The sequence below is a fragment of the Thalassophryne amazonica genome, chromosome 9, assembly GCF_902500255.1.
Source record: "Thalassophryne amazonica chromosome 9, fThaAma1.1, whole genome shotgun sequence".
Classification (NCBI taxonomy): Eukaryota; Metazoa; Chordata; class Actinopteri; order Batrachoidiformes; family Batrachoididae; genus Thalassophryne; species Thalassophryne amazonica.
Window position 1 is genome coordinate 18,717,992 of NC_047111.1, and position 24,951 is coordinate 18,742,942.

The 24,951-nt window shown below is 44.0% G+C and overlaps 1 protein-coding gene across 3 annotated transcripts in view; it reads left to right on the forward strand.

Moving 5' to 3' along the window:
* The window catches only part of gabrb4 (gamma-aminobutyric acid type A receptor subunit beta4), a 164,978-nt gene that overhangs the window by 100,467 nt on the left and 39,560 nt on the right, over nucleotides 1–24,951 (forward strand). Inside the window, exons 3-4 of one of the 3 annotated variants that reach the window (XM_034177717.1) lie at nucleotides 4,477–4,544; nucleotides 6,226–6,451. The exons of the other annotated variants lie outside the window; for them this stretch is intronic. Of the exons in view, the coding sequence (XP_034033608.1) occupies nucleotides 6,408–6,451 (44 nt within the window). The 5' untranslated portion in view covers nucleotides 4,477–4,544; nucleotides 6,226–6,407. The remainder of the gene's footprint in view (nucleotides 1–4,476; nucleotides 4,545–6,225; nucleotides 6,452–24,951) is intronic. 3 annotated transcript variants of the gene reach the window in all.

Genomic DNA, 24,951 nt, shown 5'->3' on the forward strand with positions numbered 1-24,951 from the left:
CACTGCAGCAGAAGCTGATTAGACAATTAGCATAACGTGACAGCTCACTAACACAAGGTGTGAGGGACACCAAATCCACTGTCATTACTTCATAAAAGTCACCAAAAACCAAATTACCTCAGGAAGTGTGCTGAAGAGTGTGAGACCTCACCCAATCCTCCTTCACAGACTGTGGCGTCAAACCTGGAGCGGTCTCTGCGTCCATGATGGTGAGATTGTTCTCCTGACGTCGATCTCACACGTCTGCTCACAAGGTCGAGTCTCCATGTTTGAATCAAGCCTTTAATATCTCTCCAGAATTAGGAGACATTAGTTTAACTCCATTAATATCAGATCGACTTAAGTGATATTTTATTTTATTTATATTTCAATGTTTTTTATTATTTTTCAATTACCGTATTTCTGGAGCATAAATTGCAGGGGTTTTTTTTTGTTTGTTTGTTTGTTTGTTGTTTTTGCTAGTTCAGGAGGTTGTGTGACTTATATACCGAAAAATCATGGAGTCGCTTATTTATAATGACAATTTACATCAGACTTTCACAGGAATCAAAGAACCAAACAAAATTAACCATTACAATAAAATAATTAATGGCAATAATCAAAAGTACACTGCAACATTGCACAAAAATTGTTGGGAAGGTGTCGTAGCACGGACCCACAACAGGGGGCGCAAATGAACGGACAATGAGTAAGCCAAAAGGTAACAATTTAATGTTGTGACAATACAGAACTAAATATACAGAAATTGCAAAGTCAATTAACACCAGGTGACGTGTGGGCAGGCTCGAAGATAGAAGACCCCGACGAGAGAGAGGTCGCGTCCCACACGGCCTCCACCACCAACGGTCTGAAGAACACCGGAGCCGCCAAGTCCCGAGTCCCCAGGTGACCTCTGTCTTCGGCTGTCGAACCTGGTATGCTGGCAAAAAGCAGAGACAAGGAATGAGTGTACGTCCTTACACTCAGTGGTCTACAGTCTGTACACAGTCAGGAGGAGGACCTCCACCTCCGAATCACACACTCGTGCAGCTCCTTGTGTAACCACTTATCTGTAGCGCAGTCGTCGTCGTCACGCCACACGCCAATTCCCCAGATAAGGGCGAACACCACAGGATACCGGCTGCAACAGAAGTTCAGAATTCACTCAACGATATGAGGCAGCAGAGAAGTTACCTCTCGGTAGTCGATTTCTCGGCGGGGAGGTGGAGTTGCAGTCCGGCTTAAGTACTGGTGTAGATGAGTGACAGCTGGTGTGATGAGTGACAGCTGTCACTTCCTCTGGGTCTGGCGCCCTCTCGTGCTTGGAGCCCGCACTCCAAGCAGGGCGCCCTCTGGTGGTGGTGGGCCAGCAGTACCTCCTCTTCAGCGGCACACAACAAAAATCCCAAATTAATGAGCTGATGATACAGAATAAAAGGTGCAACTTTCACTCCAGTGCAACTTATTTATGGGTTTTTTCCTCTTCAAGAGCCATTTTTAAGCATGTGTGACTATTCTGGAAAATACAGTAATTAAAAAAATTGTATAATATTAACAAATTTTAATTTTCATTTCTAATTTTTTCTTTTTTTTCTTTTTAAAATAAATTTATAGTGGTTATGGAACTCTGCATATGGCTGTGCAATGTGCACTCTAAAAAATTAACTGCTCTCTTAAAGAGAAAAATTGATGTAACAATTTGAATAGATTTTTAAGTTATTTCAACCTAGCTGTTACTGAGTTAATGTCACACGACTTCTCTAGTTTCGTTGAAATAACTTTAAAAATCTATGCAAATTGTTACATCACTTTTTCTCTTGAAGACAGCAATTGATTTTTTAGAGTGTAGACAAATCTCCAAGAAAGTCATTTGATTGATTGATTGATTGATTGACAATGATACCAGTGGATGCACTGGCATTGTAAATGCAAAGTGCTTACCAACACTGATTTTAAAGAATTTGTCAAGAAAATTCAAGGGAAATAAACCTTTTTTACAACTTACATCTTACAACTTTTACTTCAACTCATGAAAAATGGGAGCGAAAACAAATGTTTCATTATAGTTTTGTTGAGTATATTAACTGAAAATCATGTAACAAAATAAGTACACATCATGTCTGACTTGAGTGACCTTCATTTTGAGAGGGGTTAAAGGTCAGTTAAAGTTGGCCACGGCTGCAGTGAGATCATTGAGTCTCACTCGGGGCTCTCCGGTTTGGGAATTTTTCTTAAAGATTTTAAGCATTTAATTGTATGTATGCATTTCAAAAACAGCTGTTTCATAGGTTCAGTCTTTTTTCCCTGTAAGACACACAGTCAAATGTTTGCAAAGTTGAGCCTTCAGTCAGTACGTATGGCTCCAATCCAAACAGTGTTTAAATGAACGCTTGCAGTTTTGATGATTTATGCTGTGATTTGGTCACTTGTCTTATATAATATGCTGCTTGTTGTAAGTGGCCGAGGCTGGCGACAGACAGACAGACAGACAGACAGACAGACTGACTGACTGACGGGTCCATACTCTTATATTACATTAATAAAGTTTATATTTAGAGAGGTTAGGGTGCAAACTCTCAGTTTTATGTGAATATATTTTTAGTCAGTGCATGTGTAGACGTGTCATTTTTTTGTGTGTGTTGAAAGTTGCTGATCTATATTTCGAAAAGGTTGCAGTATTTGGACAGATTCGGGTGATAGGAACTACTTCGACTCGTTTGTGTGTGGCCTAAAAACATTTCTGTGACTCCTCATATCATATCTGTCACAATCTTTTTTTTTAATGCATTCTGTTTGCACTTCATAGAACTGTATTTGAAGAGGATTCAGCATCAATCAAAATTACTTCAGAACAATTCTGACAAGATTTTATTATTATTATTATTATTTTATTTTACAAAGCTTTGCAAAATAAAAAATAATAATTGTGGCATGTTAGATGCATTATTGCAAACAGTTGACATTCTGTGATGCTTCAAAACAAATATAAAACAATTATGGGATTATGTCTTTGAAGCTTTAAAGAAGGAAGGTGCATCTTCTGACTACTGTATTTATTTTTTAACATATTTTTGAATTTCCTTCTATGATTTTCAATAAGTCTCCTATTTACGCAGTTAAAGATGTTGAGATTATATTAGAAATGTAATAACAAAATAATAGAAAGCACAAGATTTGTCACACATGCAAAAATAAAAATGGCTTCAAAAAAGAGTGGAGTCTCACAAAATGGAATATAATTAGTGAGTTGGTGAGCAAAGCCGGTTCAGTCACTTCCTTCATCCGTAAGATGCTTCCCGAAGTCGTCAGCACACTCCAGAGTTGAACAGTTCCCTGGAGATCCCACATGTCCGAGTCCTGGTAGGATCTCAGTGACTAATGGACAGGAGGATCTACTGTAATATGCAATATTGTCCCATTGTGTCAGAATCTGGAAAACCACCAAGATGAAATATAAAATACCTTTATCGAGAATGCACTGCCTTTTTTGTTACTTTCCCCCACAGGAAATAGTATTAAAGGACATAAATTCACAGTGTGACCTTTTCCTGTCTCTGGTCCTGTCTCTTTAGGGTTAAATTTAGATTTGGACCTGTACGCGGGTGAGTGTCCATGCATGAATGGGTGAACGTGTAGAGCATCTACAGCAAATGGAAATGTGTTATAGATGTGTGGTCTATTTTTCCCCCCGTCTGCATATATACTGATGGTAAATGACACACTGGCAGAACCATTTATATACATAAATACACATATATGCAATTTGTTCTTGCAAGACAGAAAGTATGTAGTGTGTGAGTGAATGTGGTGTGCGTGTGACCCCCATCTGCCCTTCACGATCAGCCTACAACATCCTACTCAAAGCCAACAGACAACTTGTATCAGAAGACAGACATGAAGACAGACAAGAACGAAAGACAAGTGGTGACAGCAACAACCGTGAAGTGATGAGAAGTGAGACACTGAGGAGACGGGACCCCAACATTACCACCATACCAGGACAAACCACCACACATGAACAATTAGCGTAGACGTGTGTTTTATCGCAGTTGCTGCCAAGTACGAGAGCAGATATGAAATTCCACTTCATCCCATGAAAAAGAAAAAAAATGTTTTTACATCATCTATTCATCTACTCATCTGCTTTCTCATAATTACAAAATCATAATTATGAGATGTTGACTAATAATTATGCAGCACCAAAAGTGTGTGCAAACTTTTGCCTGGTGGTGTAAACTATGAGACATTTGTTCATCTTGTAATTATGAGAAAAATACAAAACAAAAATGTGGGGAAAAAAGATGATGTTTTTCTTTTCAACTTCTGTTAAAAGGTGTGAAGTCTAAGAGTTTTTATTTCTCTTCATTCAAATTTAAATGTTCTGCATGTTAAAACTAAATGGGAAAATCAGGTGAGAGGAGTTCAAAACTAATATTTTAACTAATAATTCTAATTATATATGTGACTAAACTGTGTTTTTCTTCTGTGTTTCTTCAGGTCCCCCAGTCATCGTAGGAATGAGCATCAACATAGCGAGCATCGACTCCATCTCAGAAGTAAACATGGTGAGTTCTAATTGTTTGATTTTCTTTTTCGACTGGCCGGTTTGTAAACCATCACAGTTCCTCTTTCGGCTGCTCCACTAGGGGGGCACCACAGCAAATCATCTCCTCTTCTCCCGCACAGCTGCTCCATCCTCAGCATCCTTCTCCTGATATACCCCACATGCCTCCTCTGCCTATTATAACCGTATCACAAAACTGACATTTAAATTTAAAATCTGACATTTTCAGCCTGTTTTTGACGTCGTCTTGATGAGTGGCACAACAGCGTCCACAGATTCCACAGCACAGGTCCCACATTATACTGAGCTGTCAGAAACGCAGGCAGCAGTAACCAAGGAATATGGTCATGTCTCTGAAGTGTCTCATGGCGCGGTGCCTATTTCTACACGATGTGCCATCAGCGCTCTCGCTGTAGCACACTCTGCCCACACGGTGGAGCAGCTTTTCTAGTTTTGTTCTTTGGAGTCACTCCTTCCTGTTTCTCAAAAGCATCTGAAGCTGCTTCAAACCCAAGAGTTTGTGTCAGACGCATTCAAGGTTTCCTTCAGACCTCCACTCCCCTCAGAGGAGGAGCCTGGCAGGGTTCCACACTCACTGCCCCCCTGTGGTACCCAGAGCACGGATGGAGGACGGGCCTGGGGTTGATTAGAGGGCTGCAGTGATTGGTTGGTTGGTTGGGGGGGTGTCTTTCAGAGTGGGTGCCAGGCATTCAGATGTTGGTGGATGTTCTCCTTTTGCTGTGGTGCTGTGACTACAGCCTGGTGGGGGGTTGCCTGGTCTTCCCCAGTGGGCAGACACAGGCGAGGTTTTGGCCCAGTTTAGTGTAGGATTTGGACCCTCTTTGGGTTGCTGCAGGATCCTGTGTCCTCTGTCTTGTTGCCACAGGCCTGGTCTGCTCTTGCACACCTTCTGGTCTAAGTTCCTATGAAGGTGCTCTGGATCTTCTAGTAGTTCAGACCTTTTAGTGACCCTGGGGTTGTTTGTCCTCTCACTCTCTGTGTGAGCTGTGGACACCTGCCTGTGGTGTGGGAGCCATGTTGCACTGATGCAACTCCTCGTGTTTACTCTCTTTATCACACATCTCATTGGATATCCAGAGATTCACATTGGGATTGGCATCCAGCTCAGACTGGATTCAATCTGGATTGCTTTCTGGCTGTTAGCCAGTAGTGTTCAGACATATTTTTCCAAGAGGCTCAAGCCCAAAGAGATGTGTCTAGAAGTGAGAGTGTGGGTCTGTGTGTGTTTGGATGTAAACACGTGAGTGCGAGTGTGTGATCTGGACGTGTGTGACACATTTAAGGGAAAGCACCTGGTGGATTTCTTGGTAAGAAGGCACCGCAGAGGAAGAAGGTTGGTTGCTGAAGAAGTAGAAGTTTGACGTGATGATCCCAGAGCCAGCCAGATTGTAGCCACATTTGTATTCAAACCTCTGCAAATCCAACTCACATCCAGCTCAACTCATCTCTCAGAGAAAACAATCCGGCTTAAATCCAATTTGGGCTGTTCAGATTTTTTAAAAAAAGCTTTCTGGATTCAAACCCAAATCCCCGCTCAAGCCCGACTGCCAACCCCAGTCTGGACGGGGTCTCAAAATGCACAGAGTAAACGCTGATGTTTTGAATACTGTTTCGATTTTGGGCCATTTTATTACATTTTGTCGTTCTTTGTTGTTTCGTAGGACTACACACCATCACAATGTATTTCCAGCAGAGTTGGCGAGATAAGCGTTTGGCCTACGGTGAGCTGCACCTAAACCTGACTCTGGATAACCGTGTAGCAGACCAGCTTTGGCTCCCCGACACCTACTTCCTTAACGACAAGAAGTCCCTTTCCTTCACGGCGTGACAGTAAAAAAACCGTATGATCCGACTGCACCCTGACGGCACGGTCTTATACGGCCTGAGGTAAGAAACAATCCCCATTTTTTAATAATAGACGCAAACTCTGACGAAATTGCTGTTTTCATCATGTTCATAAGATACATGATTCAAACATTGCCAAAAAGGATGTTCTTCTATATTTCAGCCCGACTAAATTCTTCCCCATTAAGATGAAAGGTGCACACAAATTATTCTTTTGAATGTTGTTTTGCAACTTTTTTTCTAACAGCTAGACATCGTTTCACCCAAGGAGTGGAAATATTACTTGGGCAGATATCTGAAGGTGATTACATTTGGGTAGAGGACTGGACAAAAGTCAAGAACAAACATACTTTCCACTAGATCTCAGCAACCAGAGGTGTCAAATCCAGCTTCAGAAAGTAAAAACCCTCCATGTTTGCTTCTACCTGTGCACCTAAAACAGGTGATCACAATAATTAGCTCATTGGGAAGATGGAACAAATATATGGCTGGACTTTTACTTTCTGAAGCTGGATTTGACATTTCTGTCAGCAACCAACAGGGTTAGAGAAAGGATCTGACGTTTATATTGATCAGCAAAATATATGTGATTGATTGGTTGATTGGTATAAGTCATAAAAGTTAAGCATGTTTGTTCCTAAATCTTCCATTCCTTCATGATATATAAAGAAAAATTGAAAAGAAGTTTGGAAAAATCCACTTTTTTCATCACATATTATAACACGATTGGACCTCACTTTTTCAACCAGGTCATATTTTTTTCAAACCAACCTCAAGGCATTGCATTGTGCGTTAGTCAATAGAAAACCCATGAAATGAAAAAATTAAAAGTAAATAAAAGGCCCTTAAGTCAATTTTAGTACAAAAAAATGAAATTAAAAATGACCCTTGTGGACGTTATGCCGTCTGTCAAAACCAAGTGGGAAATATAGATTGTTAAATCGCATAAACTATAGCTAACATTTACACTTAGATGGGCATTCTACTATGAAAGATGTATTCTCCGATATACATCCTCCATTTGTATAAAAGATACGCATATTAAGAAATTATAACAAGTTGAAAACAACCTGAGAAACAACCTGTCTGTCAAAAATAACATCCGCAAGGGTTCATACTCTTATTAATTTAACTTTTCCATAATGGAAAAGTGAAAATTTTAAAGTTAACAGTTAATGAGTTATCTTGAGCTTTGTGGTTTATGAAAGAAGTACAATTTCAAACTAGTTTGCAATAAAAACATGTAACTTGAAAAATTGACCTTTGGGTTACTGGGTTACACTTTCATAACAGTTTAGCATATTGTGAGCCATATATATATATATAGTGTTATAGTGCCACTCATATCTGGTGCCTGATCAGTCACATCTTCATATCAATCTGGAAATCACAGTTGCTTGTAAGAAGGAGAACTTTAGTCCAGCTTGAGATGCTTTGGGGCACAAAACTGAGTAAATCTGGGAAATACTCTCCTGCAAATCAGAAAATGATATTAGTAGTGATGGTATTAGTAGTAGTGGTCGTATTGGTACTAGTAGTAGTAGTGGTAGTAATGGTGGTGGGAGTGTTAGCAGTAGGCTGGCAAAATCCAACCCCTGGGAAATGGCACCATGACACCTGGGAAATGGATCAAGTACAGGTTGGGGTGAAACACAGTGAGGACCTTGTGTGCCATGTGGCAGCTACAGTAACCATTAAAGCCCAACAGGAACGCTGAACATGAGATGGCTAATGGGACTCTGGTGAAACAAGAATTTCTCAGCAGTGGATCAGGTGGAAGAGATGATGGCTCTTGCCCAGCAGCTGTGAAGGTGGATGAAGGCTGCAGCAGGTCCTCAGACCCTAATCATCTGGGATTTTCCAGCCATCGGACCGGGCTAAGGATCTGTCAGGGATCGTGTGTTTGTCGGGGTGCAGTGACATTCCCACGTTAAACAAAACCCACACACAGGTGTTTCTAGATCGACCATTTCCACTTCCGTTATGCCGTCTGAGAGTCAATCAAGAGACGGTCTTCCTTGCCATGTAGGGGATTGCCACGACTGGCAGTAGTAGAAGTAGTAATGGTGGTGGTAGTAATACCAGCAGTAGTAGCAGTAGTAATGCTGGTGGTGGTAGCAGTACTGGTAGTACTGGTAGTACTAGTAGGAGGAGGAGGAAAAGGAGTAACTAGAATAGGACAGGAGTCTTACACAAAGTGAAAAGTAAAATCATCTTTAAAAACAGCAACAAAGTATTATTGTTGTGAAAGTGTCGTGGTGATGAGATGAATGAGTGACAGCTGGTGCTGAGGATGAGTGACAGCTGTCACTCCCAGTGGCTCCGGCGCCCTCTCGGGCTTGAAGCCCGCACTCCAAGCAGGGCGCCATCTGGTGGTGGTGGGCCAGCAGTACCTCCTCTTCAGCGGCCCACACAACAGGACCCCCCCCTCAACGGCGCCTCCTGGCGCCCGACCAGGCTTGTCCGGTGCCGGCGTAGAAATCAGCCAGGAGGGCCAGGTCCAGGATGAAGCTCCTCTTCACCCAGGAGCGTTCTTCGGGTCCATAATCCTTCCCAGTCCACCAAATACTGGAACCCCCGGCCCTTTCGACGAATGTCCAGGAGTCCAGCGCACAGTCCAAGCCGGCTCCCCCGTCGATGATCCGGGCAGGCGGCGGCGCCGGTCCGGGGGCACAGAGGGGAGAGGTGTGGCAGGGTTTGAGTCTGGAGACATGGAATACTGGATGTATCCGCAGTGAAGCTGGCAGCTTCAGCTTCACTGCGGCTGGACTGAGGACCTTCACGATGGTGAAGGGTCCTATAAATCTGTCCTTTAGTTTCTGGGATTCCGTGTGCAGAGGTATGTCCTTTGTGGATACCAAACCGCCTGCCCGGGCTGGTATGCAGGGCCGGGGAACGCCGGCGGTCTGCATGGGCCTTAGCCCTCGTCCGGGCTCTGAGGCAGGGCAGAGCGGGGCGGTACGCCACACCCGACGGCACTTCCTCAGATGGGCCTGGACCGAGGGCACCCCGACCTCTCCCTCCACCAGTGGAAACAATGGGGGCTGGTAACCCCAAACACACCTCAAACAGGGAGAGGCCAGTGGCAGATGAGACTTGGCTATTATGAGCGTACTCGATTCAGGCCAGATGGTCACTCCAGGCCGTCGGGTGCGTGGAGGTCACGCAGCGGAGGGCCTGCTCCAGTTCCTGGGTAGTCCGCTCTGCCTGCCCGTTCGTCTGGGGTGGTACCCAGACGAGAGACTGACGGTGGCCCCCAGTTCCCTGCAGAAACTCCTCCAGACCTGGGAGGAGAACTGAGGACCACGATCCGAGACAATGTCTGATGGAATCCCATGCAGACGCACGACGTGGTGGACCAGGAGGTCTGTAGTCTCCTGGGGCTGTCGGGAGCTTCGGGAGGGCCACGAAGTGGGCCGCCTTGGAGAGAACCGGTCCACTATTGTTAAGATGGTGGTGTTGCCCTGGGACGGCGGGAGGCCCATGACAAAGTCCAGGCCGATATGAGACCAGGGCGACGAGGCACAGGCAGAGGCTGGAGGAGGCCTTGGGCCTTGTGATGGTCGGCTTTGCCCCTGGTACAGGTGGTGCAGGCCTGGACATACTCCCGGACGTCGGCTTCCATAGACGCCCACCAGAAGCGCTGCCGGACCACTGCCACGATCTTTCGCACCCCTGGGTGACAGGAGAGCTTGGAACCGTGACAGAAGTCAAGGACCGCAGCCCTGGCCATCTGGTGGGACGTACAGTTTGTCCTTCGGACCTGTCCCCGGGTCCGGGCTCCGTGTCAGGGCCTCCCGGACGGTCTTCTCCACGTCCCAGGTAAGGGCGGCCACGACAGTGGACTCGGGGATGATGGTTTCAGGGGAGTCTGACAGCTCGGTCTTGACCTCCTCTTCGTGCACCCGGGACAGGGCGTCAGATCGTTGGTTCTTTGTCCCGGGACGGTAGGTGATCCGGAAGTCAAAACGCCCGAAGAACAGCGACCAGCAGGCTTGCCTGGGGATTCAGACGCTTCGCGGTCCGGATGTACTCCAGGTTCCGATGGTCCGTGAAAACCGTAAATGGTACCAATGCTCCCTCCAATAGGTGTCTCCTCTCCTCAAGAGCCTCCTTCACCGCAAGAAGTTCCCGATTGCCGACGTCATAGTTCCGTTCAGCTGGGGTCAACCTGCGGGAAAAGTAGGCACATGGATGGAGAACCTTGTCGGACTCCCCGCTCTGGGACAGCACGGCTCCTATCCCTGAGTCAGAGGCATCCACTTCAACAACAAACTGGCGCTTGGGATCGGGCTGCACCAGAACCAGTGCAGTCGAGAACCGGCGTTTCAACTCCCTAAACGCGGCTTCGCACCGATCCGACCAGGTGAAGGGGACTTTTGTGGAGGTCAGGGCTGTCAGGGGGCTAACTACCTGACTGTAGCCCTTGATGAACCTCCGGTAGAAATTGCAAAACCGAGGAACTGTTGTAGTTTCCTACGGTTCGTTGGTTGGGGCCAATTTCTCACCGCCGCAACCTTGGCCGGATCAGGGGCGACGGAGTTGGAGGAGATGATGAACCCCAAGAAGGACAAAGAAGTGCGGTGGAACTCACACTTCTCGCCCTTCACAAACAGCCGGTTCTCCAACAACCGCTGTAGGACCTGACGTACATGCTTGACATGGGTCTCAGGATCCGGAGAAACCAATGCAGGAAGTCCCGCAAGACGTCATTAACCAATGCTTGGAACGTCGCGGGCGCATTGGTGAGGCCGAACGGCATGACCAGGTACTCAAAGTGACCTAACGGGGTGTTAAATGCCGTCTTCCACTCGTCTCCCTCCCGGATCCGAACCAGGTGATAAGCATTCCTAAGGTCCAATTTCGTGAAAATTTGGGCTCCATGCAGGGGCGTGAACACTGAATCCAACAGAGGTAACGGGTATCGGTTGCAAACCGTGATCTCGTTCAGCCCTCTGTAATCAATGCATGGACGGAGTCCGCCGTCCTTCTTGCCCACAAAAAAGAAACCAGCACCCATCGGGGAGGTGGAGTTCCGGATCAACCCGGCAGCTAACGAGTCCCGGATGTAGGTCTCCATTGATTCGCGTTCCGGACGTGAGAGGTTGTACAGCCTGCTGGACGGGTACTCAGCGCCCGGTATCAAATCAATGGCACAATCGTACGGTCGGTGCGGGGGCAGCGTGAGTGCCAGATCCTTGCTGAAGACGTCAGCAAGGTCGTGGTACTCGGCCGGCACCGCCGTCAGATTGGGGGGGACTAAAACCTCCTCCTTACCAGTCACACCGGGTGGAACCGAGGATCCTAAACACTCCCGGTGGCAGGTTTCGCTCCACTGAACCACAACCCCAGACGGCCAATCAATCCGGGGATTGTGTTTTAACACCCATGGAAAACCCAAAATCACTCGGGAGGTAGAAGGTGTTACATAAAACACAATCTCCTCCCTGTGATTCCCAGACACCACCAATGTCACTGGCTGTGTCTGGTGTGTGATTAGTGGAAGAAGGGTGCCATCTAGCGCCCGCACCGACGATGGTGACGGTAAGGTCACTAGAGGGAGCCCAACCTCCTTTGCCCATCTGCTATCCAGCAGATTCCCCTCCGACCCCGTGTCCACCAGTGCTAGGGCGTGAAGGGTTAGATCCCCACTCAGGATCGTGACTGGGATTTGTGCAGATCGTCGGGTTTCCCCACGTGGGTGTTGTGACTCACCCTTAGCCCAGTCTCTAAGGACGAGTGCTGTTGTTTTGACCGTTTGGGGCATTCTCTCTGTATGTGCTCGGTAGAGCTGCAGAGAAAACACTCTCCACGGATCAGCCTCCTTTGTCCTCTGATCTGATCGTTTTTGGCCCTGCTCGTTTCCATAGCAACGTCAGCAGGGGGAGCTGTTGTCACGTGGAGAGCCCTGGCAGTGGAGCGTGGGGAAGTCGGCTTCCTTTCGGACCCGGGAGGAAGAGGGACGGCTTGTGCCTGGCCACGCCCCTCGTCATCGTTCCCGTCGGTGTTCCGTTAATCGGTTGTCTAACCGTATAACCAGGTCGATAAGCCCATCTAAATCCCGCGGCTCGTCCTTCGCCACCAGGTGCTCCTTAAGGACCAGAGACAGTCCGTTTACAAAGGCGGTGCGGAGCGCAACAGCATTCCAGCCGGCTCGCACTGCCGCAATGCGGAGGTCGACTGCATACTTCGCTGCGCTCCGACGCCCCTGTCGTATCGACAGCAGCACACTTGAAGCGGTCTCGCCTCTATGAGGGTGGTCGAACAGCTGTCGGAACTCCCTCACAAACTCAATATAAACCGTTAGGAGCCGTGAATTCTGCTCCCAAAGCGCCGTAGCCCAGGCGCGTGCCTCTCCTCGAAGCAAATTGATCACATAAGCCACCCGGCTGGCGTCTGCTGCGTACATGATGGGACGCTGTGAAAAGACGAGCGAGCACTGCATCAAGAAGTCCGCGCACGTCTCCACACAGCCTCCGTACGGCTCCGGAGGACTTATGTATGCTTCAGGGGAAGGTGGGGGGGTTCGTTGAACGACCAGCGGAATGTCTGTTTCTGGCACACGGTCAGCAGGAGGAGGTGCTGCAGCAGCGCCCTGAGCACGCGCTTCCACCTGGGCGGTGAGAGTCTCCATCCTACGATTGAGAACACTGCTCTGCTCGGTAATTAAGTCCAACCGAGCGGTAAAGGCGGTTAAGATGTGCTGCAGCTCACCCAACACGCCTCCTGCTGGCGCCTGTGCACCTCGCTCTTCCATTGGCTGTTCAAGCGATGGTTGACGCCCCTCGGGATCCATGACGCTGGCCGAGAAATCCTGTTGTGAAAGTGTCATGACATGGACCCACAACAGGGGGCATTAATGAATGGACAATGGATAAGCCAAAAAGTAACAATTTAATGTTGTGAATCACACAACGATGTACAGACAATAACAATACAGTGACTGTCAATCATACACCAGGTGACGTGTGGGCAGGCTCGATGATAGAAGACGCCTGGCGAGAGAAAAGCCGGATCCACACAGCTTCCACCGCCAACGGAGCTGAACAACACCGGAGCCGCCAAGCCCTGCGCCCCAGGTGGCCGCCGTCTTCAGCAGTCAGACCCGGTACTGCTGGCAGAGAACAGAGACAGTCCAGATGAGTGTGAGGTCGCACACTCAGTAATCCCACAATCTGTATTCAGTAAAGGAGGGGAGAACCTCCACCTCCATCACACACTCGTGCAGCTCCTGAGATAACCACTTATCTGGTGGGGTGTGAGGCGAAGCCGTTGCAGTCCACACCAAACGCCAACTCCGCAGACAGGGTATCCGTCCCAGGAAAACACTGCAAAAAGAGATCAGACTAATACTCGAAGTTAAGTCAGCAGAGAAAATTACCTGATTGGTAGTTTGATTTCTCGGCGAGGAGGTGGAGTTGCAGTCCGGCCTTTATGGTGATGGTTTATTAATGATTAAAATTAATATTATTCATCTTTGTTTTTGTGACTCAGGACAACAGCATTATTTGAACTGCTTTAAGACGAGAGGAGGAAACATTGAAGGCATATTCTTTGACCCAGAAAGACTAAAAAAAAATAAATAAATAAATAGCCCCGAAATGTTCACTACCTAAGTGGCCTAGATCTCAGTGACAAACCAGACAATTGAGTCATCAGAAAATGTGCACAAAGGGACCCACTTAAAATTACTGATGGGCTGCTAAAAGTAAGAAAACAACCCAACTCCGAATAGATTCTTGTTTTTCTTGACACAAATCATAAAAAATAAAAAAAACAGTTTGATGGAGGCAAAGAGAGATGTCTTGTTTCTTGCAGGAGTAAAATGCCACAGCAGTGACAGGGTTTAGAACTCATGAAACAATGATGTTAATGATGTGATTAGTCTTAAATTCACGTTTTCAAAATGGTTGTTGGCACCAAAAACAGAAGCGTCCAAAAGAATTCTTCCCTTTCATGAGCCTGAGGATTTTAAGGCATCAGTGCAGAAAATAAACCTCACTGCTGTTGAAAACTTCACTGATAGCACATGTCATGTTCAACGTCAAAGTGCGAGTGCAAAATATCTGTTCAGTTTTTCCATGTAAGAAAAAAAAATCTGCCTCCTATATATATATATATATATCATGGCATTTTAAATTTAAGGAAAGTTGTTTCAAACATTTTTATAAACCAAATCTACATTAAAAGAATTAACAGGATAGAAAGCTGAATTTTCAAACATGTTTTCATACTGTATGCCGCACTGGAGTCATCTGTTGAAAAATGTATCATGAAAAGCGGACAAAAATATGTGTATGTGACACCAGTCGAAATGTCACATTTGTTTTTGAAATATGATGCTACCACTACATGCATCAGATCAGCAAGCAAACTTAATTTAAATAGCACACTACTTATTTATAACACAAACGTCCCTTTCATGAGCCAAAGCTAGCAAGCTAATTTATGCTATTATATACGAGGCACAAAACATGAATATACTGCTTCTTGTCACCACTGAAGAGATGATAATAGATGTGATAAATGTGCAGTGTAATTCAATATTTGAAAATTGGGTGCATTATTTATTTATAATGCAAATTGCTGCGTTAGTGAGCAGAAGCTAATGAGCTAATTGTACAATGCACAACACATGAGTATAGTGCTTCTTGTTTCCACTCAACAGATGATCATAGGTGATAGGTGAACTTGCAATGTAATTGTACATTTGAAAACTCATTTGTTAAACATTTGTAAATGATAATAACCTCACCTTAGATTTGGCTTGCTAACCCAAGATTGTTGTTCTTCTTCATCTTGTTGTTTCACACAGTCCAAACAAGTTTTGTGCAAAGTAGTATGAAAGGTATATTCCATCTTCTTATCCAAAAGCTTGGTCTTTCAGATTGAGAGCATGATTTCTTATATTTGCTCAGAACATCTCTCTCATTCACATCTTTTTTTTTATGGCAGTTGGCATCCAGTTTAATGGTGCATTTCCACCACCTTCAACTCCAGAGTATGAATCGCAGTAGCTTATTCAGTATACAGGAGCTGATTGTCGTGCATGTAGATGGTGCCATATGTGGCATAGATGATAATGTAGTGTTGTTTCGTTATATATGTGTCACTTTGGAATATAAGAAGAAGCCCCCCCCCCCCCCCCCCCCCCAAAAAAAAAAAAAAACAGGGTCTGGAAAATATGGTAAGTGACAGAAACAAGCTTAATACATTTTGGGCTGATTTATTTATTTATTTATTTTTAACAACTACATGTGGAAAAACTGAACTGTTAATTTGCACATTGGTTAGATTAAATGCAGTGCCCCCCCACCAAAAAAAAAAACATCTGATTAAAATGTGCCAGAAATATTTGCAGTTGGTGACTTGAGGCCCACTCTTGATTATCTGACAAAACTCAGGCACAATGTCTGAGTGTTTGGGTCAGACATTGAGAGTTCAGGCTGAGAAAAACACTTTTGCAGAGTCAATAAATGATCAGTCGCTGCACAGCTGTATTGATTTATTTAAGAGTGCCAGCTGGACCAAAAATAATTTAGCATGATAGATGTAAAACATTGTGCATGCACCAGGATGGTCCACCCAGGAATGCAGTATAATTATTTTGTTTAGTCATAGACAAATAATAAATCTTTCATCAAATAATGTTTTGCATTCTGTCTGAATATTTTAAAATCTTACCTTTATATCACCAAAGAGGTCACAGTTTCTTCATATTTGTGTGTGTTGGGCGGGTTCAACTTTAGTTGATTTTACGTGTATATATATATATATATATGTATAGTGAAAAATACCATGCCAAGCTCATTAAAAAATAAAATATGTCTAATTGTGGCTTCCACAATGAAGCCATTCCTCCCCAAAAAGATCATAAATAGCAAAAGCCAATTGGGTCACAATGCTATTTTGGATTATCTTTTGCCTGTAAAATGTTCTTTCATTATTACTATCATTTTTTTAAATGTGAATTGAATCCAACAACAACTGCATTGATTTAAAAAGAAAGAAATAAAGCTGAGCTTGGCATCATATCTGTTTTTATTATATATAAATCAATGTCTGTGCAAAATTTTGTGCTTTTACAATAAAATGCAGAATCAAATATATATATATATATATATATATATATATATATATATATATATATATATATATATATATATATATATATATATATATATATATATATATATATATATATATATAAAAAGAGGATATACTGACTATCACCCTGGCCGGTTACTGGCACTGATAACCAGCCAGGATGATAATCGGTCACGTATATACAACCCCTGGCAAAAATTATGGAATCACTGGCCTCGGATGATGTTCATTCAGTTGTTTAATTTTGTAGGAAAAAAGCAGATCACAGACATGACACAAAACTAAAGTCATTTCAAATGGCAACTTTCTGGCTTTAAGAAACACTATAAGAAATCAAGAAAAAAAGATTGTAACAGTCAGTAACGGTTACTTTTTTAGACCAAGCAGAGGAAAAAATATGGAATCACTCAATTCTGAGGAATAAATTATGGAATCACCCTGTAAATTTTCATCCCCCAAACTAACACCTGCATCAAATCAGATCTGCTCGTTGACATTGACCCTATGTGTCTTTTTGCAAGGAATGTTTTCACAGTTTTTGCTCTATGGCAAGATGCATTATCATCTTGAAAAATGATTTAATCATCCCCAAACATCCTTTCAATTGTCCAGAATATCAACGTAAACTTGTGCATTTATTGATGATGTAATGACAGCCATCTCCCCAGTGCCTTTACCTGACATGCAGCCCCATATCATCAATGACTGTGGAAATTTACGTTCTCTTCAGGCAGTCATCTTTATAAATCTCATTGGAATGGCACCAAACAAAAGTTCCAGCATCATCACCTTGCCCAATGCAGATTCGAGATTCATCACTGAATATGACTTTCATCCAGTCATCCACAGTCCACGATTGCTTTTCCTTAGCCCATTGTAACCTTGTTTTTTTTCTGTTTAGGTGTTAATGATTGCTTTTGTTTAGCTTTTCTGTATGTAAATCCCATTTCCTTTAGGCGGTTTCTTACAGTTCGGTCACAGACGTTGACTCCAGTTTCCTCCCATTCGTTCCTCATTTGTTTTGTTGTGCATTTTCGATTTTTGAGACTTATTGCTTTAAGTTTTCTGTCTTGACGCTTTGATGTCTTCCTTGGTCTACCAGTATGTTTGCCTTTAACAACCTTCCCATGTTGTTTGTATTTGGTCCAGAGTTTAGACACAGCTGACTGTGAACAACCAACATCTTTTGCAACACTGCGTGATGATTTACCCTCTTTTAAGAGTTTGATAATCCTCTCCTTTGTTTCAATTGACATCTCTCGTGTTGGTGCCATGATTCATGTCAGTCCACTTGGTGCAACAGCTCTCCAAGGTGTGATCACTCCTTTTTAGATGCAGACTAACGAGCAGATCTGATATGATGCAGGTGTTAGTTTTGGGGATGAAAATTTACAGGGTGATTCCATAATTTTTCCTCAGAATTGAGTGATTCCATATTTTTTTCCTCTGCTTGGTCTAAAAAAGTAACTGTTACTGACTGCCACAATCTTTTTTTCTTGATTTCTTACAGTGTTTCTTAAAGCCATAAAGTTGCCATTTGAAATGACTTTAGTTTTGTGTCATGTCTGTGATCTGCTTTTTTTCTACAAAATTAAACAACTGAATGAACATCCTCCGAGGTGATTCCATAATTTTTGCCAGGGGTTGTATTAGGGATCAACAGATTATTGACCCCTACCTGATGGATAGCACCCAGTAACACCAGTATTCCTGGGAGTTGAACCCAGGTCTTCCATGTGGGGAGCCCAAATCCTTCTTTAAAAAGACAACATTATTTGGGCAAATGCAAGTTGGTGTTTTTTGTCGTTTGTTTGTTTTTTTTTATGGGCTTTTGGCAGAAAAGGCTGAAAGCCTCTGGAGCTGTGTTTGCTTTGTGCCTGCATGGAAACAGCTCCTGTTACTGACACACGACCACAGGCCACTTCTTATTCATCTCCTCTCCAAACATACCGTCAGTTGCTGCTCAGGACTTGGTGGTTGTCATCCGCCGCTGCAGTAACGCTGTGTGGCAGATGGTGTCAAGCCCTTGGACGTGTCCTCCAGATTATTTCTGCAGCGTGCAGTCATTATTTGCAGCACAAAACATGCAAGAGCTTTAAAAGCTTTGTGCAAGCATCCAATCAAAGGGCTCTGCTGACATGTTTGACTTTGCTCAAGGGTTGTGCGCAACTTTTATTTTATGTGACTTTATTTTGGGTGGTAGAACAAATGATGCAAGTGAACTTTTGTTGTGTGAAATGCACAGGGGAATCAATCAGTAAAAACACAAACTGTGCAGCATCACGTTACACACACACACACAGAGTGACTGTTGGTGTCGGCATTTAGGACTCTCACCTCTACGTTCACTTTGGAATGTGCTGATGCTGGTGTTTGTTTCAACCTTTATTTCACATGCTGTTTACTGCGATTTGTGTACGAGCTCTGGTACTTATTGTTGATGTATTTTTGTTCTTCTTTTAGTGAAAGTGGACATTTTTTCAGTCTTTTTTTGTTTAAACCCAGTGATGTGTCATTGAGCCTTGATTGAGACATGAATTGTGCATCCTGGATCTGGCCTGATTCTGACACTTTTAATGATTTTTCCACTGAATTAGGTCTGCAAATGTCTCCTGGCTGGAGGCTCTGGAAGATGCTATTTGCAGTAAAGCCTGTGGATATTTTTGTTTCTTCCATATGCTTCTTCATGGGTTTGGTTCCAGAGTTTCCATGTTCTCCCACTATCACATTGTGCACGTCTGTGGCAAGATCGGGTCTCCAGTCGCTGTCACATAATGCCGTGAGGTGCATGCGTGCTGCTGAAGTGACCCTTAATCCTCCAAAATTACAAATTGTTCCTAAAATGTATCTTCAAACAAGTAAAATGGTTTTTCTTTTTTGCGCTAAGCTCATACGATTCAAAACTGAGAAAACATTTTTAAAAACGCGACCAACTTAGAACTTGTGTATGGGGGTCACTTAGTGTTCCTTTATATCCACATGGATCTGGGTCCAGATCTGGATTTCTTTATGTTTTTAAAGGACCCAGAGCCAGTCCTAATGTCTGTGGCGACCTAAAAAAATCTCCAAAGGGGCCCTCCTACCTGACCCATGAGCCTTGTAAATCATTTGTGATTAACCCACAATCAGCAGATACCCCAGTGCTCCCCCTGCAGCCCACCCTCATTTAAACTAGTTTGGCTCATCTTGGACCTTGAGTAAGGTTCTTAATCCCTCAGTTGCTCCCGTTGTGTAGTTGACCTTGCATGGCAACACGCTGACATCAGTGTATAAGTGTGTGTGTGAATCAGTGAATGTAAGTCATCACTATAAAGCTTAACAGAAATGCAGCCTATTTAACATGTATGTACAGTAACTCTTTATCATACAGCTAATGGTGAAATGAGACATGGTTTGAATTGCTCAATCTAAAGCAGGAAGATTCAATAGTCTCAAACGAAGCCCTCCGAGAAGAAAAAGTTGCAGTTCCTTGACTGTCCACTTGAGGCTGGCTCTAAAACAGGATGACATGTGGTGAAACGTCCTAATAGGTCATCTAAGATGCCCCCGTTGCAGTTCTCACACTGAGTTAAATTCTCATTGTATTTAATGTTGAATGCTAATGCTGCTAGCACTTTCAGCAGCTATCTGTGAGGTGCCTTTAATGCATGAATATTGAGAAAATAAGTGGCTCATCAATTTTAATTGATGAGCCGCTTTAATTTAAAAACAGCACAGTTGGGGGAACTGATGTGCAGACCTCAGAAACATGAACACCCTAACTGACGTTAGCCTGTTAGCTTAGCTGGTTCAGACTTGAAGACAGGGGCGTGTTCAGGCTTTTTTTTCATCACACACTAAGCCACCCATGCTCCACCCCTTTATCCACTAGTGATTTCATCATTACGCAGCCAGAATTAGCACTGCCGCTGCTGTTACCACGGTGATGCCCAGAGCTACAGGTGACGTCACGCAGGCGTTGTCCAGTCTGTGGGTTTCACAATCAACAGCCACGAGCAGACTTGCTGATTTTTGGGACTTTTGTGAAAGTCCATTTGCTCGCTGACTCTTGTGTTAGCGGGTCCTCGTAGAACCCGCATCCTGTTGAGCCAGAAGGCATTTCGGTTACGCCTTTCGTGTCTCTCTTTTTATTAAACTGCGGCGTGGTGGTGAGCAGGTGTCACATACGTGCGGGTCTCCCTGTCTGCACGGCGGCGCTTCGAGAATCCACCTCCAGACTGCGCGATGCCGGCGCTGCGGACGCTGTGCAGAGCCGACAGCAGGCCGAGTCAACAGAAAGCACCTGTAACTGGAAATGATCCCTTTTTCTTGCTCCGCAGCTGCGACTCAGCTCTTTGTTTGATTTATTGCACAACAGCAAATAAAATTTGTGCAGATGTAAGTTGAAAAAATGTACGATGAATAAATGCTGCAGATCTTCCTGAAATCACTGAAGACTGCAGTGCGCGCTGAGGTCAGGCGCTCACCATCTCTGCTGGGAAGTTGCTGACCTACATTTGCTGACTTTTCTAAATCCCAGACCCTCGCTGTGAGCCTGTTTTAACTTGTGCCCACTCACTGGCGATTCTCTCCTGACTTGTTAACTGTCACCTATAAAACCCATTTTATTCGTGGTGTATTTTTTTTCCTTTGTGCCAAAGGGTGAAGAATTCACTTGTGTTGATTTAGTCCTAAGTGACGCTACCAGGATTTGCTCCGGGCCGTATTATCCTGGAAGAACACAATGGTGCGGTGACAGGATGTGTCTGCCGGTACAGGGGGACCTCGTACCACGTCACACGGTTCCTCCAGGTCAAAGTTTTTTTCTTTCGGTGATTCCGTGGGCTGATGCTCAGCATGAGTATGATTCCTGAGCCTTGATCGATTCATGATTCCCGATTGATTGTTCGATTTCACACTAGAGAAACGCTTTCTATTGAAAAGAGCTCAAGCCGGTTTGGCTCCGGGTAGATATCCTCTTAACATTGACTTTGGAAGATGCATGTTTTGCCAAATATGTGTCATAAATGTTAAATAAAATATTCACAACTCTAAATTGTGCTTGTCAAGAGAAATTGCTGTCTTTCCATCCAAACCTTCTGCATCCTAAAACTCAAGAACCTCTAAAGTCTGAGATTTAAATTTTTGCATGAGGAATATTGTAAACTTAAAGACATGTGTGCTAATTTTTCATTAATTTCTGATTATTCTCAGTCATACTTTTGGTGTTTCATTATACAGAATTACTACAGAGCTCGTGTATATAGAAATGAATGCTGCTTTTCATCATAAAACCTGCTGCTTATTCTTAAATAAATCAAGTTTATTTCCTACACTAGTGTTTTAGTTTGGCTTAAGGGTTGACAGTCAACATATCAACTTACAGCTGTGTCCTTTGCCCTTAGGGGCAACTTACGTGTTTCATTAAACATTTAGATATCTATACATTTTTTAAATGTCAGATTAGTAAATAACTTTCCTAAGATTCAAAATTTTCTATATAAATGTTGTGAAAAAGTGACCTAAATCAATTCAGGTAAATGTAATTTATTTATTTATTATTATACACCAGTGCCTCCCCGACACACACACATCTCTTCAGCTCAGACTGCTCCTTCCCAAGTGCAGGACCAGCAGACTGAAAAACTCATTTTTCCCTCAGGCCATCAGACTGTACAACTCCTCACTCAGGAGGAGGAACAGGAAGACAGGGGACGGGAAGGAGAGGAACAGTAGCAGCCAGTAAACCAGTAATGAGCAGTATTCCTGGTATTTATATGTGTATTTACATTTTGCAAATCTTTTTTTACTTCTACTTTTGATACTCTGTGTGCTTCTTTCCCTGTGTGCTGCTATACAATGTTGCTGGCACCTCAATTTCCCTGAGAGAGACTCCCCAGTGGATTAATAAAATTCTTTCAAATCTAATCTAATCTAATCTATTTAGTCATATTTATATTTTTATGTATATATTTTTGCTGTCATGAGTATGAAATGGGCAGCGCAGTGGCGAAGCAGTTTGCGCTCTTGTTTCTAGAGCATATGTCGAATCTACTGTGGCAACCCGGAGGAAAAAGGCCTTATGAGTTAATGTGAGAAAACTGAAACGTTAAATTCAAATTTGTTTACTAAGATTCTCTTTTCCAGGCTAAACCTCCACAATTCAGTTTTTAATAGTTTCAGGCAAAGAAACATGGAATTTAAAAATAAATAAATAAATAATGATTAACATATGTGTTAACAGGTGTTAAATATAAAAGTCAGATTAAGGAATGTATGTATGTCTGCCTTTGACTGGCCTGTTGCCAAGCAACAGTAAGCACAACAAGCCCAAACGCACAATCCTGCCGCAGACACAACCCCCCCACCACCACCCCATTCCCACATACGAGGTCTATTAGAAAAGTATCCGACCTTATTATTTTTTTCAAAAACCATATGGATTTGAATCACATGTGATTACATCAGACATGCTTGAACCCTCGTGGGCTTGCAAGAGTTTTTTCACGCCTGTCGGTTACGTCATTCACCTGTGGGCAGTCTTTGAGTGAGGAGTCGCCCACCCTCTCGTCAATTTTTTCATTGTTTAGGAATGGCTCAGAGACTGCTGCTTTGTTTGATCAAACTTTTTTCAAAACTATAAGGCACAACTGAGTGGACACCATTCGATAAATTCAGCTGGTTTTCGGTGAAACTTTTAACGGCTGATGAGAGATTTTGGTCTGGTAGTGTCGCCGTAAGGATGGCCCACGGCACCTGACAGCGATCTGCGCTTCAAGGCGGCAGCGTCTCGCCGTTTCAAGTTGAAAACTTCCACATTTCAGGCTCTGTTGACCCAGGAAGTCGTCAGAGAACAGAGAACTTTCAGAAGAAGTCGGCATGAGGAGTTTATTCGGACATTCCATTGTTAACGGACATTTTGTAATGAAAGAACGTGCGGGCAGAGTCGCATGTCGGGGCGGACCCGACCGCGGGGGGTCGCGACAGGAAAAACACCTCCGTTGGAAACCTTAACGGGCAAGTTGGAACATGCCCAAGCTGTTAAACAATTTCTCAGTTACTCACTTGTTGAAAGCCATCAAAAGCCGCCTGAATTTTACAAATGGTTTTCAACACGGAGGTGTTTTTCCTGTCGCGGCGCACACAGATTTGCCGAGTCGTCACGGAAACAACTCGGCGAATTTGCGCGCACGTCTTTCATTAAAAAATGTCCTTAAACAGTGGAATGTCTGCATAAAGTCCTCATGCCGGCCTCTTCTGAATCTTCTCTGTTCTCTCACAACGTCCTGGGTGAATTAAGCCTTAAATTAGGATGTTTTCAGGTGGAAACAGGCCGACGACGGCGCCTGGAAGCACTGCACGACGTCCCGCTCTGTGGGAAGTCCTTACACCGACAGAAACACCCCATAATCTCTCATCAGCCGTTAAACTTTTCACCGAAAACCAGCTTAATTTCTCGAATAGCGTCCACTCGGATATTCCTCACAGGTCCAGAAGAAATGTTGATAAAGCAACGCGCGCCGTCTCACTCAAGGCCTGCCCACAGGGAAATGATGTCACCGACACGCATGAAAAAACTCACGCATGCGCACGAGGGTTCAAGCATGATTGGTGTAATCGCACGTCATTCAAATCCATATAGTTAAAAAAAAAATAAAAGTGTCGGTTTCTTATCTAATAGACCTCGTACACACTTACAACTCTTCCCCCAAAAACACACATATGTGCACAGACACACACACGCCCAAGAAAAGACCGGCTCCACTGTAATGTTTCATTTCACATACACACGTCATCACCATACCTCCCTCTCAGTCTCAGCTGACTAATTGTTGGTGATGTTATTAATGGTATGTATGTTTTTCCCAACTTTCTCCGAAAAATCTCAGTTGCCGAGTGACCTTTAGTATGAATGTAATTGGAGCTGATGTTATCTTCTCTCACTCGTCGTGGTTCCACCTTGTGAGGCAGCAGGGAGCTTCGACACAACCAGCAGATTAATGTTTGTGCAGCTCTGTGTCAACGCCAATTCATAAATTTCTTCCTGTCACACATGTTGTTCTTTTGTTTTTTTGTCTTTCACCTTCTGCTGCCTTCTGATATTGCGCACCTGCACGTGGCTTTGTGTTAATCTTGCAGAATCTGCTTTGGTGGAACAAATTTTGTTTTCCAATTACCTGCTGACAGCACTCTGTTCACCCCACCATGACCGATTTACAAACTCTGTGTTCCAGCAACGCCACGCCACTGAAACCGCTGATTATCTGCTACATTGTTAACTCTGTACATTGCAGGTGCTAACTCTGTGCACTGCAGGCGCTAACTCTGTGCACTCCAGGCACTAACCCTGCGTTCATGTGCTAACTCTGTGCACTGCAGGCGCTAATTCTGTGTTCAGGTGCTAACTCTGTGCACTGCTGCTGCTAGCTCTGTGCACTGCAGGTGCTAACTCTGTG